Below are 15676 nucleotides of genomic sequence, written 5' to 3' on the forward strand. Positions count from 1 at the left end.
CCCTGCTCCGGTTAGCCTTCGAGATTGAATAGCGAAGAAAAGTGACTGACCTCACTAGATGGAACCGCCAACTACTTGCACCCCGTCGTGTCCAGTAAAGTCGCCAACGCCAACTCATACCAACTGCAGGTGCAGTGATCCGAGGCTAGGCCCGACGGCGCTGCCGACTCAACCGCGCATGGTTTCACAGATGCTAAACGGTTATGACCGTTTCGGAGGGCTAGGTCCTGAGCAGTATCTTAACGAGTGGGCCAACGCACCAAATGGAAAATACCGAAACCCTCCGGGGGACGGATTCACAATTGACAATTGTGGGAACGAGAAAAGAAATGGTACCTTGTTTAAGAGCGGCATGCTTCTTGACCGAGTCGGCGCTCCGGACGGTAAATATTTAGCACCTATTTGTGACCCTATGCCAAACCGCTCGATCCCTCCCAGGAACCTGTGCGATACAGGCAGTGGAGTATATCATGTCTTTGAGGTTTGTAGTGATTTTTGGGCTGACCTGGGAAATGCCCGGCCATGGTTCAATCAGCCAGGAAACGGCAAACATATTACACTTCCTGATGGCTTAAGCACGGAAAACTTAGTTAACAACAAGACTCTGAGACGGCTGGGGCCAGCCGAGGTTGCGCAGTTGACATGCCCTATTAAAGATTTTAAGCGCAAATGTTAAGATTTGGATGGCTGAACCAGCATCATTTCAAAAGCCATGCTGTCTGCTTTGATTCCAATGTTAGCCATACACCATGTGTACAATACGTATCAGAACGGACTCGCACATGCATAATATTATGTTGGACTTGAATTCTGCAATAAGCTGTTTCCGCACCGCAGTAATGAAAATATCACCATTCGATCCGATATTAATACTATTCGATTCAATATCCCTACTATATGAGAATTCGATATCCTTTGTATATAAGAATTAGATATTACTGTTTTAATATTACTGCGGTGCGTGCAACTGTAGAGAGGGTAAGTGTGGTGAGATGTAATTATTGTAAAAAAACCACAAGTCCTTGTTGTACAAATAGTCCGCCGTACTTGCTCAGAATCCGGCTGTTAAGGCACTACAGGAACTCGTCTTCAGGTTCGATTCCCGCTATCTCAAATCACAGGAGCCCTGTCATATTCTTCTCCATTTCTGGGAATTTTCGCAACTCACTACGCTTCGCATCTGCCACTTGGAAGATCGACTGACGCTCACCAGGCAAACCTGGTCAGTGAAGCATTTCGAGCTTACAGAATTGATAATCGACGAAATGAGTTCTTCCGCACACTAAGTCAAGACTTGAGAGTAAGATGAATGATAGCCTAGGAGAGGAAATAAGGTCCCCAAACGCGATCGACGAGGGAGTCCACATTGCATTACTGTGAGGCATACTGCAGCTAGGCGCCATACTACTTAGATTCAATGGAAATATAAATGTATTTGGTTGATATGCCTAGCTTCAACTCTCGACCGCCTTGAATTTTGGATGGTCGCTGCGACTCAACTCGGACACTGCCGCACCCTGACCTGTGCGCCTTTTAGATGACAGTACTGATTGGCATACAGTTTATCGCGCCCCACCGTGCCGCCAACACCCAATGATCCCATGCTCTTGGTAAATTCTCCCCTCAGAAGAGGCTACGACACAGAATAGCTAGCGCTCCAAACTCAAGACTTTTTGTGTTTTAGATCCGCATATCCTCGATTCTTTGGCAAGTCCACCATTCCGTGTCAACATCCTGCAATATGTATTATCCCCTTCTTACCTACACCGTAAGCTGGACGTTCTTTGAAACGCTAGGAACTCCATTTTGATCCAGAGCAAACAGCATATAGTAGCCGGGAAGTGCAATACCAGGATCATTCGGGATAATTGCAGTGTATGTATTGGCACCGGCGGGTTGGAGCTCTAGCTCTATTCGACGCTGATCAGTGTTCACGGTGTGTGTAGTGGCGCCATAACGGATCAAAGAGGCACCAGCGATGGGCGCATTGACCACAATTGTAAGTTGGGCGCCATATTTAGCATTAGGTGTGGCACTCTGAATTACCGGGCGCGAAGCCATCCCTCCGTTCTGGTCGAATAAATACGGAGGTTTGAAGATCTGTGCGTCATAATGGTTGGCTGAGCAGTTGGCGCAGAGCCCGCCACCACCGTTGATCACTGTAGCGTCTGGAAGCAGGAGGGACCAGCTATGGTACACCCGGACGATATTATTAGGGAACTGCTCGATAAACGTGTTATCCGCTGGAATATAACGCTCTGGTGTCAATTGTGGAGTCCTTTCATTGAATGGGAGCCCATGTGCCTGACCACCAGTGATAAAGACGCTTCCATCAGGTAAGACCACCGAGGTATGGAAAGTGCGGCTATAGAGCATATCTCCACCAGCTTTGACAGCATCTGGCATGGTGTTAGGATCACTGATAGTGATGAGAGTTGCATTCGTTGTAGCCGTGGAATCCTCGTAATTAGGAGACCCTCCAAAGGTGAGGATCTTTCCCTTAGCTGCATCAAACATAACCGCATTGCCACACATTTGGTCATAGTCCGTGCTTCGTTGTCCTGCGTCTGTCACGCTCCCTTGACCTTCGGCAGAGTACCAGTGCATCCCATGGCTGGGGCCTGCTTGAAAGATAGAGAGATTCTTCCAGCCAAATATCCAGCCATGGTTGTCCTGGTGGTAAGGACCGAGGTTATCATTAGTTAGCATAAAGCTTGAGCCGGCGTTGGGAAGTTCGGTCCAGGTGTCTGCAACTACGTTGTAGACTTCGCTGTTCTTGTTCGTGAGCTGCGGACCATTCCAGGAACCCCCAAGGACAAACATATTTCCATCCGAAAGTATAGTTGACGCCTGATACCCACGCTCGATATTCATCTGTGCCGCTGTATGCCAGGTGTCGGCAAAGGAATCGTAAATACTGGTCATAGAGTCGTCATTTCCTCCCGTAACAATAATCCGCCCGTTCATATCCATTGAAATGCCAGAACAAAACATATCGTGCTCAGTATCGGAAACCTCACGCTGCGTGACCTCCCCAGTATTCGGATCCCACATAGCAGTCTGTGTCAAGCCGCCGGATGTCCCTCCGTACTGATTCTTCCGATATGAGGACCAAACGATGACTTTCCCTGAACTAGGCTCGACTGCAGCGGATGCGGGCACGACAGGGAAGTCGATGGTTGGCCCCCAAGCTCCAACTTCATTTAGGGCCTTACCCCCTGGTGCGATAGGAATATTTTGGGCGGACCAAATCTGCAGGTCGGCAATACTGATTGCGTTGTCTCCGGCTGATGATGAAAGTGCAACGACTCGGACGTACTGCACTTGCTGAGGCTCGAAGATAGCCATCTTCACGGTGGAATCAGGCCACCATGTCCCATGAGCGACAGGCTGTCCCCAGTTGTTTCCGTCGGAACTCAGGTAGACATCATGTGCTACAATCCAACCATCTTCAATTTTTTGTGGCCAGACTGCAAGGCCGCTCACATTCTGCGCTGTGCCGAGGTTAATCGTAATACTGTGCGGCAATGGGGAGTTGTTGTCGCTGTGCCAGTAGGTGCTGTTGTCGCCGTCAATTGCCTTAGAACATTCATTGCCAGCACGCGCATTATCGCAAGTGGCGACCCAGTTTGTGCGGTCGAGCTGTTTGCTGTTGTAAGGCGGGGATTGGAAGAGACCTGTGCCCTCACCCCCCGAATCTACAGCAGCAGGACCACCTTCAATGCCTGGCATCCTTTGCTTACTAACTGCATGAATAATTGATGAATCGACATTAAGATTGCGTGCCTCTGCAACTCCGAGGAGTAACAGGGGCCCGATTTTCTTGAGATTCATCTCGATGGGCTCGTGCAGGCGAGGTGTGCAATGTCCGTAGAATGTGCAATCAATGAATATCTTTACTGAATCCTTGAATTGTATTGCCGGCAGTTGAATTATATATTGCAATCACTCTAACATGTCACCTCCTGATGTCACCTCCTAATGTCACCTGGTAATGTCGCGGGAAGCTCGAAAGAACAGTTCGAATGCGTGGAATTGAAGAACGAACGGCCTTCCATTGTGCGTAATAAACCCCACAATATCACTTGCTACTACACCGTCTGGCAAATTCAATGCGACTGCGGAAGAAGTAGTAATGTGAGATGTCCAATCGATCAGTAGAAGGGCTCCCTCTAGGTTTTGATCATGCTTTATCCTTCAGATACCCGACACGGGCTACCATTCAGCATGCTGGAGGGTGGTTGTAGCTATTTCCTTTAATGAGGAGGACGAGACATGGTTCATTAACGGTCGACTCTCCATCTCTACCGTCGTGCACTTGACAAGAGAGATTTGTAAAGCATCTAATAGTACAATGTAGCGACGACAGTCTATTGCGGATCACCTGGCCACTACGAGTACCGGAGGTTCTCCATTGAAAACCTTTAGCTACATAGGAAATCGTTCATCACTGCAACGGGTCCGAGAACTGTACCTGACAAAATACCCAGGGCCCCTTGATCATTACATGCTCTCCGTCCATACCCCCAACCCACCCCCGAGTACATGCACGTCACACTCGAATGGCGCACCCTTCACTCGGACCCCATCCAATTTCTTAAACGAGTGCGAAAACTCCAGGGTAAATAATAATAGTAATAAATCCGAACCTCGATATCATTGCACTGCCGTGGTCAGCAGTAGTTGGACTGTGACCTGATGAACCGGTATGCCTCGTGGCTTGCCATGCTGATCGCCAGGCCCTGAAATAATTTTGAAACGATAGGCAACCTGGTCGTCTCCTTATAGCAGAGATGAGCGGGATAATTATAAAGCCAGCCTTGTATAGCAGTATGCCTCATTACGCTACAGTACCGACGTAATGGCCTCATACAACGCTGACGACATTACTTGGTCTCGAACATTAAGGGTCTCCTTGTCATGGATATTCTTGTGGTGTGCCTGTCCGACCGTTTCAACCTCGGGTGTCACGAACCAATAAATTGAATATAACACCTCCCTTGAAGGTCTGATGTTTGCGGGATGTAACCATGCGATATGATTGGAATTGACCCAACCTACGAAAGGGTTGTCTTTAAAGACTAGCTATACTATAAATCCCTCAAGTAGGAGATATCTCATCAATATTATGATCAATATTTGAATGACATGCATAATCTTCAACCAAACTGTTGTAGCTGTAGCTAGTATTGGCTCAAAAAGGGTTCAATTTGCCATTTCTTTCGTAGTGTATACTGCCGGTATCTGAAGCCACCTTTCTGTCTCGTGTTTGTCTCGATCCCTGGTCTGGATATAGCATCAAACGTTCTCAACTTTGCCTTAAGCAGAATCGGTATATGGTGCGAAACCTTGGCCCGGAATCTTGCCCTCTATAGTGCAATTATTTTTCAGGATCGTATTTGCTGTCAGTGTATACTCTGTTCACAGCATCTAGACAGATTTTTGCTCCATAACTCCTTGAGCAAGGCCATACCACAACACGCAAGGTCCGCCAGCTGGCGTTGATCAAGATATTAGTAACCCGCGCTCAGTCCAACTAGAGAGTCCCCTATATTCCTGCTGTTCAGTAGCCTACCTGGCCCATAATCTCCCGTAAACGCGGACTCTGCAGGTTCAGCTTTACGTACGGATACTCTTGGTTTTTTTATCAAACAGGTGCATTACAGGGCACGGTGGTAGTATAGAGGCGACCAGTCCACCTTTCTGCCTTCATCGAGCGCCAGCTTTACTGTCAATGCTAACTTTATTCTTCGCATTAGTATTAGATTACATAAGTGCGTGATTTACTGTCGCGACAGCAAGGAGACAGACATGCGAAGATAAATGGAGACCTGGAAAGCACGTACGCCGCGGAGGAGAGTGCATGGTTATTCAACTTGCTGGCTAAAGCCCGTAATCGATCTGAAATGTGCTTTTATCGTCGTAATGTGTGGTCCAGTAATCATCCTGGAGTTTACAAGTTATAGGGCCGAGTTCGCAGCCATTAATCTGTCGGCCATCGAGGCATGTGAAGAGTATGATCCCGCAGACCGTTGTGTAAAAGGTTCCTGAATGAACAATAAGCTTGCTCGAGAGGCGCAAACTTAACCCTGTTTCTAATTCCATTGGCGTGTGCAATATCGAATACGCTTTTTCGGGTACCCTCTGCAACACACAGCAATTTACGGGTAGATAACCTTGTTATTGGTGGAGACAATATAAAGCCCGCTCTCACGGTGAGATTGGTATTATCGTCGGTAAGAAAGCGATAGTCAGCATCGCGATCAGGTACTCCAAAGAGACTGCGCGTTTAACTCCCTCCACAGTGGTGGGTAGGTAGCTGAGTGAAAGGATCATATCAAGGCTGTGTGGTTGTATCGTATGGTGTCTATCCTGAATTTGAAGAAGAGTTACCAACTGTGACATAGGTCGTAGAGCTTGCTCGGTGGTTGCTATCCGTCAAGTAATACCATGGAACAGCCAGATCAGTGGCTGAGGCCTATGATGTGACGTGCGAGGTTCGAATGCAATAGCGAAGTAAGCTACGATAGACTATGGGGGCTGCGAGCCATTATTGCCCCCAATTGGAAACCTACGAATAGGAGCGTTAGCTGTGGAAGATGGCTAGACAGTAACATTCCTCTTCCGTCGTTTCACCTTTTCTCTGTAGGGGAGGACATCTACAGTGCAGAACAATGGGTTGACGGGTATTTCTCACCAACTTTTGGTGTATGCTTTCTGACCGGTGACTCTCATATTTTGGGAGCCCGAACTAGGTTACATTAACTCTGCTGGAAGGAAGACGTAAATTTGACAAATTTCTACCACCCGTCCCATGGCAGCAATCCAGTACCAGAAACGTTCGCGCGCAAAACTGGGGCTCGATCTTTAGAGGTCCCTCATGTCATGACTGAGTTGTCTACGAAGATTTTCACGAGAGATGAAACATTGTCTTGAGCACACAAATCGCGAATGAAGGGCCTGCGCGTCTAGAGTAATACGACACTATTGAACTTTAAATAATAGGAGGTTTTTATCAAGAAGTACCGATGTACACAGAAGACCGAACAGTCAAATCTAAGCAAGTACAGATGCCCCTCCTGAGACTGGGGATGCTTGCCGTTTGCCATCTTGATGTTTCGTCGGGAGTGCAAGCCATAAAACTAAGCACAAAATCAGCATTACAAGCACAATGGGCTGAAGGACTTTTATTCCATAAGCCTTGGCAATCGCGCCAGTAATGAAAGGGAATACTGATCCTCCGGCACTACCCAAAGCGCAAGCAAAACCCACAGCGGCAACATGGAGAGACTTTGGCAGAAGCTTTGCTTGAGCAATGACTGCCTCGGGATAAAGAGGGCCAAGGAAGAAACCAAGCAAGGTCACCGAAAGGATTAACAGGCGGAGGTCATCAACGACGCAGAATGTAAGATGTAAGAAAATACACCAACCCAAGTAAAGAAGGACTGCCAGGCGCTGACTTTTGAAAAATGGGGTTAGAAAGCCGAGGCACACACGGCCAACTGTTAGTCCTCCCCAGTAGGTGAAGCTAACAAAACCCGCAATAGACAAAGGCGTGTTTCGGAGGTCAACTAGGAAGGTGAAAACCCATCCTCCAATAGTGACTTCAGCTCCGACATATACAAAGAGAAAGAGACTTAGTACCCATGTAGATGGTATTCTTAATGACTCCAGAGTGGGTTTCCTTGATAGTGCGATGGACGCAGGATTATCCGAGCTATCGGATGAGAGAGTTCTGTCTGTACCAGCATCCGGCTCTTCAGATCCTGACCCTGTCGAGGACCAGAAGGCTGCCACTGAGGTCAGGAATTCTATTCCTGATGCAATGACCATTGCATAGTAAAAGTCGTACCACTTCCAATCTTTGTCCGTGATGAGGTAGGATGCTGTTAGCGGCGCCAAAGCTGCTCCTAGACCGTAGAACGCATGCAAGATTCCCATCAACTGGCTGCTGTTGTGCATGGCACCAATCCATGCATTCCAGGAGGCATCCAGGATTCCGTTTCCTAGCCCTGATACTATGAAGACAGCAATTAGGACCGGATAGGGCGGGTGTCGAGTAGTCGCAAGGTATGAGATTATATGCAACCCTGACCCGATTAATGCAATGCCACGCTGTCCAAAACGATCATGTATCCAATTATTCCCAAGAGCAGCAATCGCGTAACCGATGAACGGGGAAAGGAACACAAGTGAAACAGTCGTATAGTCCGCATCATAATATTTTCCCAACTGAGGCCGGGATAAGGAGGGAGTCAACTTTGCACCATCGATGCGCACGGGGATGAGAATCTATGGGATAAACATACGTAATGAATCATTGCCTATACGCGACGCACGATTAGCACAAGGAATAAACAAAAATGGTCGACTCATGGCGTACACCGTATGCACCATCATTTGCCCCAACGACGATAAAGCTGTAGAAAGTGGCGAAAACGCGCCAAACATTCGTGCGAGGCTCATTCCACTTTTCTGGCTGAAACTCCGTATTGCGCAAATCATTTCCATTGGGAAGGCTTTGATCTGATATAATGGTCTGATAATGAACGTAACTCTCAGACCGTGATGATAATAGGGGCGTTGTAGAACCTGTTTCCAGCATTTTCTTCGGTTACCCTATCCAAAAAGATGTAAGTTAGAAGTGTATCGTCGGAACGTTTGCTATCGCCCGAACGTTTGCTAGCGTATCGGAGCGTCTAGTAAGAAGAGACGATTATAACCGAGCAAAGGGAGAGACAAAACAGTATAGGGGACGAACAGCGAAGGAAGGGCTTATGAAGAAAGGAAATAGGCCGGCCCGTCGGAATTGTGGCCTAAAACTCGAAGCGGTATCAATCCGTAAATCATTCCTTCTGACGTCGAATTCCATGAAATTACTAAGCATGCAGGACTATTGTTACCCTAATCAACGGATACAACCTACAACAGAAGAATCTAGATTAAAAAAGAAAAATGTGGTATAGTGGCCTGGTCCACGGAAGACCATAGCCCGAAAAATTTTACATCCCCACGGCTCTCTGTCACGGTAGTATTTGGCTATCCAAGGTTCCACGGATGTCGGTCCATCAGGGCAGGAGGAGGACCATAAAATATAGCGAAATTATTATTACTATGTTCTTGCTGAAACAGTAAAGCAAATCCATCCCGAAAGCAGTCACAAACCCAGATAATAAGACAGAAAACAAAGACCTTAATGGCGGGAATGTTGCTGCCTCAAAGCATAGATATCCTCAAACACACTATGAATAACCTTAACAACCCGACTCACGATCTCGTCCACATCCTGCTTTCCAACGGTGTATGGCGGTGCAAGCAAGAAGTGGTCGCCTTTCCACCCATCTACCGCACCAGTAGCAGCAAATAGACAGATGTCAAAGCCCTTTTCTAGTCCCTTGGTCTGTAGGCGCTTGCTGAGGGTAAGGTTACTATCAAATGGAGTCTTACTAGCCTTGTCTTCCATGAATTCTACCGCCCAGAAAAGACCTCTGCCTCGAATATCACCCACATGTGGATGATGTCCGAGGTGCAGCTTCAGTTGCAACCCGAGGTACTCACCCATTTCCCGACAGTTGCTGACCAGATTATTCTCCTTGATAATCCGCTGAACCTCAACTGCGGCCGCGCAACCAAGCGGGTGCGATTGGTAGGTCTGTCCATGAACAAAGTATCCCCCGCCCCGTCTCAGCCCAGAAACAACGCGATCGTTGATAAGCAGGGCCGATATGGTTCCGTATCCCGCTGCGAGACCCTTGCCCACAAGTTGAATGTCAGGTACGACACCGTCCACCTGCCAAGCGTGCATGGATCCAGTGCGGCCCATGCCGCACATGATCTCATCAAAGACCAGAAGTGCCCCGTAGCGGTCGCATACTTCCCGCATGGCTTCCAGGTAGCCAGGTACTGCGGGAACACAGCCTAGGGCCTAAATTTCATAGCGGTCAACATTTGCCAAGCCCAGTAAGTGATGGAGAGTTGCGTACTGTTCCGGCCACTGGCTCAAGGAAAAAGGCACAGACGGTGTCAGGTCCCTGTCGCTGGAATTCCTCGTCAAGCTCCTGCTTCAGTCGGGCCACGTATGTCTCCAAGTCTTCATGATCTCTGAGAGCATGGTACGGGTCGCATGCCGATACGTGGGTGACATTGGGAGGCAAAATTGACGTGAACCGAGCCTTCCTCGGCTTGAAGTCTCCCAAGGACAGAGACCCCAAAGTGCAGCCATGCCAAGAGCCGCGTCTTGAGATGAACTTGGTTCGTCGGGTGTCTGGGTTTTCCTCTGCAAAGTACTGGTGGGAAAGCTTCATTGCGGCCTCGACGGCCTCCGAACCTATGGAACCCACGTAGTCAGTCCGGCGCCAAATGAGTTCTTACGCACGGGATACTGAGGGGCGTGTTACCGGACCCCAGAATGCACGCCCGAGACATCTTCCCGCCTGTAGACTCCACAAGTAGATCTGCAAGCTGCATAGCTGGTGCATTTGGAAAGTATCCAGGGTGGGAGTATTCGACTTGATCAAGCTGCGAGATTATCGCTTGCTTCACACGTTCTACACCGTGTCCGATACCACAGACAGCCGCGCCGCAGGTGGCGTCGAGAATTATCTGCCCATTATCAAGGTGAATGTACATTCCCTTGGCAGACTGAACAGAAGGTTCTGTCGGGCTGTGGACAACATTTTTGTAAAGGTAAGCTGGCTCCGGAATAGACCCCATGCTGCTTATAGTACGGATAGAACGATCAGAGTCATTCAAATTTGATGAAAGAGGCAAACAAATGTGACCGCACACCCACCCGTCTTACGGCCTACGCAGTTAAATAGTGTTCTTGTCCTTTCGTGACTGCAAGATGGACAGGTCGTAAGTTGTCTTTCAAACAGACTACCGAACGCGTCCAACATGGCCAGAAGAAATGTAATGTTCACTTAGACGACCCGTTGGTCCCATCCAAGGTCGTAGCCTTCACAGTGACGTCCATTTATAAGCCAAATCATGGTTCCTATCTGGTCCCCGGTGTGATATGTTCATGAGAGAGTCACCAGGAATGCAACACTTCATGTTCTCGACACACCTAAGGACCGCACTGTAGCATAGGCAAATACACTTTACTGAAAGCCCCTCACCCTGAGACAGTATGTTTGCAGGAGTTCATCTATCCTGAACTCCAAGGTGACAAGATTTTACGTTGCACTAAAAGGCCAAACATATGCTTTCGCCGTGTGGGGTGCGCGAAAGTGGTTTATTGTCAAACGTTATCCTGTAGCAGATATGGCTGTCTCCTCGCATCATAGAATGTGTGCTATCCGCCAGACGCAGCTTATCTGTTCGGGCCCCTTGAACAAAGTATCATATTTGTCACCTTTCTACGTTCTGGTGGTAGAGTTTATTGGGCATGCAATTGGCCGTTTGCATCCATCCAAAGTCACAACCAAGTCGCTCAATTATACCTAGCTAGCCCACATGACAGATTCAGCGTGAGAAATTGTTAGACCTCAGCTATTGTATCTACCCATCAAATCGGGATGGTGAAATTAGGATATAGGATACAACTTCTGTGGAACTTGATTTGTAGCTAACGGGTATGTCGTATATTCTAAGACCCCGCCATGGCCCTGTCACTGCGTTTAATGAACAGTGCATGGTATATGACAAATCATGTGAAGCTAACAGGCCTTAACTGAGCAATCTTTGCCAAGCTGCCGCCTTGCGAGCTTTCGGCAATATGGTTGCATTGGTAGCCTAATGCGGTCCGGAAGCTTAGTATCGGACTGTACGCAAATGAAAATTGTCGCCCTCCCTGGAAACCCTGACACATTGTACCATATCTAATGTCAGCTCCGAATCCTCCAAGGCGAAAACAGTGAAGATGGCCTAGATCTAAGCTGCTGAGGGTGACGCAAGACAGTCGACCGGCTACCCCCCTGCGCTTGGGAATGCCCCACGTTCCCTACTCTTCGAAGTCTGCTCCACAAGCCAGATGGAAGTGGAAAAAATAAATTGCAAGTTTGCTTTTCTTAATGATAGCCGACCGTCAGCTTCAATAGAAATATCTGGCTCCTAACGGACGGATCAAATTGAAGAAGTCACTCTCTGGATAAAATAAATCAAAAATGCACCTCACCGTTCTCCCAAGTATATGTCAATTCTCACATTCCTTCTGAAGCAGCATGGGACGAAATATGGCCCAAAGCTCCCCACAAATGGAGGGCGGGCACCAGTACCTCAGTGGTAGTCCGAAAGCAATTTTCTTCACTGATTTCGACGGCACTATTACTTTGCAGGACTGTAAGATATATATTCCCGCACTCTTTACAACTTCATGTTTCATGAAGCCATTACTAAGGAGTTGGTTAGGCAATGACTACCTAGTAATAACCCCTACGCCAATAATGGTTCACAACAACTAACCATCTGTACAGGTTGACAATTTCGGCTTCGGGGCTGAAAAACGCCGGATGCTTGAGCTAGAAGTCCTAAATGGAACTTTGGCATTCAGGTACGTGCTAGCGCAACGTAGAAATTCCCAGACCTACAATAGTGTGCCGAAGAATGACCCCGCCAGAGATGCCTTTCAGGCCATGCTTGACAGCGTGCGAATGCCCTTCAACGAATGCCTTCGTATCGTGCAGGAAAATATTCAGCTCGACCCCGGTTTTATCGACTTCTATCTCTGGGCAAAAGAGAAAAGAATTCCCATTGTGATTCTGTCTTCAGGAATGACGCCTGTGATAGAGGCATTACTGGTTAACTTGTTTGGCAGCAAGCCTAGCAACATATTTGTCATTGCAAACAACGTCGCGCCTCACAACGGTAAGCATGTCGACATGGTTGGTGGATGGCAAATCAAATATCGCGACGATAGGCAAGTGGGCCAGTTATGAAAACACCTCGTCGAGTCCTTGTATTGACATAGTAAGCATTATAGCATATTTGGCCACGACAAATCGCTAGAAATCAAGCACTGTGTTGCACTGTCTGACGAAGAACGTCCTATGGTGGCTTTTGCAGGAGACGGAGTCTCGGACCTCTCTGCTGCGTCCGAAACAAACCTCCTATTTGCCAAGGAAGGTTTAGGCAAGTGTTCTCTTTGCCTTCACATCCAGTCAAAGGAAAATACGGCTTGTAATTCTTGTTATACGAGATACTAACCATTGTATTCAGATCTAGTGAAGTACTGCGAACAGAAAGCGATTCCATTTGTGCCCTTCGATAATTGGGGTTCCATTCTCGACGCAATGCAAGGCATCTACGAAGGGATGGTTAAGAATTAGATCTGCGAGTTACTCCTTACAAGGAGCTGTGAAAAATTAAACCAACCGGGTTTATATGGAGATAGTTTTGTAAATTACTTCTCCGATGAATGTATTCACTGTTCTTATACTGCATATCGCTCTTTCTGGGTATCCGTGTCAGGCACGGTGTGGGTGTGCCGCTAATACACAGATACCGTCCTATCATAAGTGCACCACGTTCCCATCGAGGGAACCCCGCATTGTTAATCAAGGCTACCATTTGGGAGCAGTGGAGAAAAAGCACCGACGAGCTACTAATCTAAGCATGGGCAGTAATGTAGTTGGTCACGCATCCTGCATAAATGCTATAACTAGGGCTCCAGAGGCTGCTTCTCCCGAAATAAAATGCCTCACACTAGTCCATTGTTCGTATGAACTAGCTTGGACTCAGTATTCCGAACACTAATACCATCTACCTTCCCAATACTCAAAACCGAACGGCCATAATGGCCGAGTATCTAAACTCCTATTGTACAACCTGTCTCAGGTTACGGGAACGCAGACGTGCGCCTTATAACCTGACTCGAATATTTTCGGATGTGCTGGGCACACCATATCCGCCCAGACCAAGTAGACTAAAATAATCCGTCGAAGCGCAATACGGGATCGTTGACAATATTGGCTTTGCTTTGCAGGAGTTTTCTCCAATTGCTGCAGGCCAACATGATGCGACGCTGATCAGTGTTAACTCGTGCTTTGGGTACCAAAACGCATTAAAGGCGTCAGCAATGGAGGTGTCCGCCCCAATAGTAGTTTGGCTGCCCTATTTGGACAATATCGGGCTGTCACACTCTCTATCTCAGGGTGCGAGGCGAGTGCTCCATCCTGACAAAATAGGTACGGGGGCATGAATGTATGAGCATCAGAATAGTTGCTGGGCTGCTGCGCAAGTCCCTCAGCTGCTATTGATAACTGTGGTATCTGGAAGCAGTAAAGACACGCAATAGTACACCTGGGTAATGTTGTTTAGAAAGTACCCAAACTCATCATCTGCTGGAATATACCACTCCAATATCAACTATGCAGTGCTTTCATTGAATGGGAGCCTATAAGCCTGACCACCCAGTGATAAAGATGGTTCCCATGGGGCAAGATAACTGAGCTTGTAGTGCATATATCCTCAGCTTTTACAACATCTGGCATGGTGCGGGGATCACCAATAATAAAAGAGATGAACCTTTATAGTGTTAGGATTTTTTTATTAGAAAACTCTCTAGTGATTAACTGTGTTCAGCATCGCTGCATTGCCAGATGTCTAGTTATAGTCTGCGCTTTAAATGGGTGCCATAGTAACCTTCTCTGAGCCCTTAACAGAGCTCCAGTGCATTACACGGCATGGGGCTGCTTGGAAGATAGGGAGAACTTTCCAGCCAAAAATTCTGCTATGTTCACCGTATGGCACAAGCCAAGGTTGTCATTAGTCGCTAAAAATCCTTAATCCACCATTAGAAAATAGAGTGAAAGTGTCTGAGTTCACGTTGAAGATCTTGTCTTCATTGTTGAACTGTAAACTATTCCAAGAACCCCTAATATATACTTGTCTCCATCAGAAATTATCGAGGCCTGAAACCCACGCTGTATTCATCATCATCGCTGGGAGCTGAGAGTCGGTAGAAGGATTCTAGATACTGGTCATGTTGTCATTATTTCCACGTATTATTATGGTTTAGTATATTAACATCTGTTGAATTCCTGAACCAAAACAAGTGTCCGTTTTCGTCCGTATTTGGAATTGTGGCCAGCGAGTCCTGCACTCCACGAGGCTGGATAGCTCCTGGCTAGCCGAAGCAGTGGCGATACCACGCCACAGACTAGCAGATTCAAGCTATGACTATCACGGAGTACGCTAGCATCTTCTACCCCAATCAAACCCCTAATAAGGCAGCACTTAAGCGATGGCTGCCTGATGTACGCTACATATGGCGGAGTGGAGGGGTGGGAGAAGTGTGGCCTCGTGAAGCAGTAGGCAACATCACTTTCTTTCAAATTTAAGCTCTGACAAGCTTTATGCAATACTTTTCCATCGATGTTTGTTTCATCTTGGAGCGTCATGAACCAAATATTTGAGGAATCATCTTTGGTAGCTGCACTTCTCCCTTTGTGTGATGTAACGTGCCGCTGAATATGCAAAGTCGATTACGCTTACACCTCTTATGGTTTCAACAGCGGCATACTTTTCATCTCACTCTGTGCATGAGATAGTCTTCGGTTGCATCTACTAGATACCATGGAACAGGAGTTGATATTTTACGGATCATTGGAGGAAATCTGGTGACCGTAATACAAATATCCGTGATTGCTCATTAGGCTCTCTTCCTTTATATGCCTCGCCATTTACCTAAGCCTCATACTACAGCCTGCTCGATCAGAATATATTGTCTTGCAAC

General features: G+C 47.4%; 3 protein-coding genes across 3 annotated transcripts; 1 reads left to right on the forward strand and 2 right to left on the reverse strand.

The window, feature by feature from the left end:
• Positions 1-1761: 1761 nt before the first annotated feature.
• Positions 1762-3834, reverse strand: Aud_010967 (putative galactose oxidase; the record flags this gene model as incomplete). Its single annotated transcript, XM_043295798.1, has 1 exon — positions 1762-3834. The coding sequence occupies one exon, from the start codon at positions 3832-3834 to the stop codon at positions 1762-1764; it is 2073 nt and encodes a 690-aa protein (XP_043151733.1).
• A 5359-nt stretch (positions 3835-9193) lies between these two features.
• Positions 9194-10713, reverse strand: Aud_010968 (putative class III aminotransferase; the record flags this gene model as incomplete). Its single annotated transcript, XM_043295799.1, has 3 exons — positions 9194-9925; positions 9984-10327; positions 10398-10713. The coding sequence occupies 3 exons, from the start codon at positions 10711-10713 to the stop codon at positions 9194-9196; spliced, it is 1392 nt and encodes a 463-aa protein (XP_043151734.1).
• Positions 10714-12197: 1484 nt separating this feature from the next.
• On the forward strand, positions 12198-13268 carry Aud_010969 (putative phosphoserine phosphatase; the record flags this gene model as incomplete). The annotated part of the gene is made up of 6 exons (XM_043295800.1): positions 12198-12282; positions 12352-12365; positions 12417-12493; positions 12560-12859; positions 12923-13071; positions 13159-13268. The coding sequence occupies 6 exons, from the start codon at positions 12198-12200 to the stop codon at positions 13266-13268; spliced, it is 735 nt and encodes a 244-aa protein (XP_043151735.1).
• Positions 13269-15676: the final 2408 nt, after the last annotated feature.

This window comes from Aspergillus udagawae (assembly GCF_001078395.1).
Source record: "Aspergillus udagawae IFM 46973 DNA, scaffold_9, whole genome shotgun sequence".
Lineage (NCBI taxonomy): Eukaryota > Fungi > Ascomycota > Eurotiomycetes > Eurotiales > Aspergillaceae > Aspergillus > Aspergillus udagawae.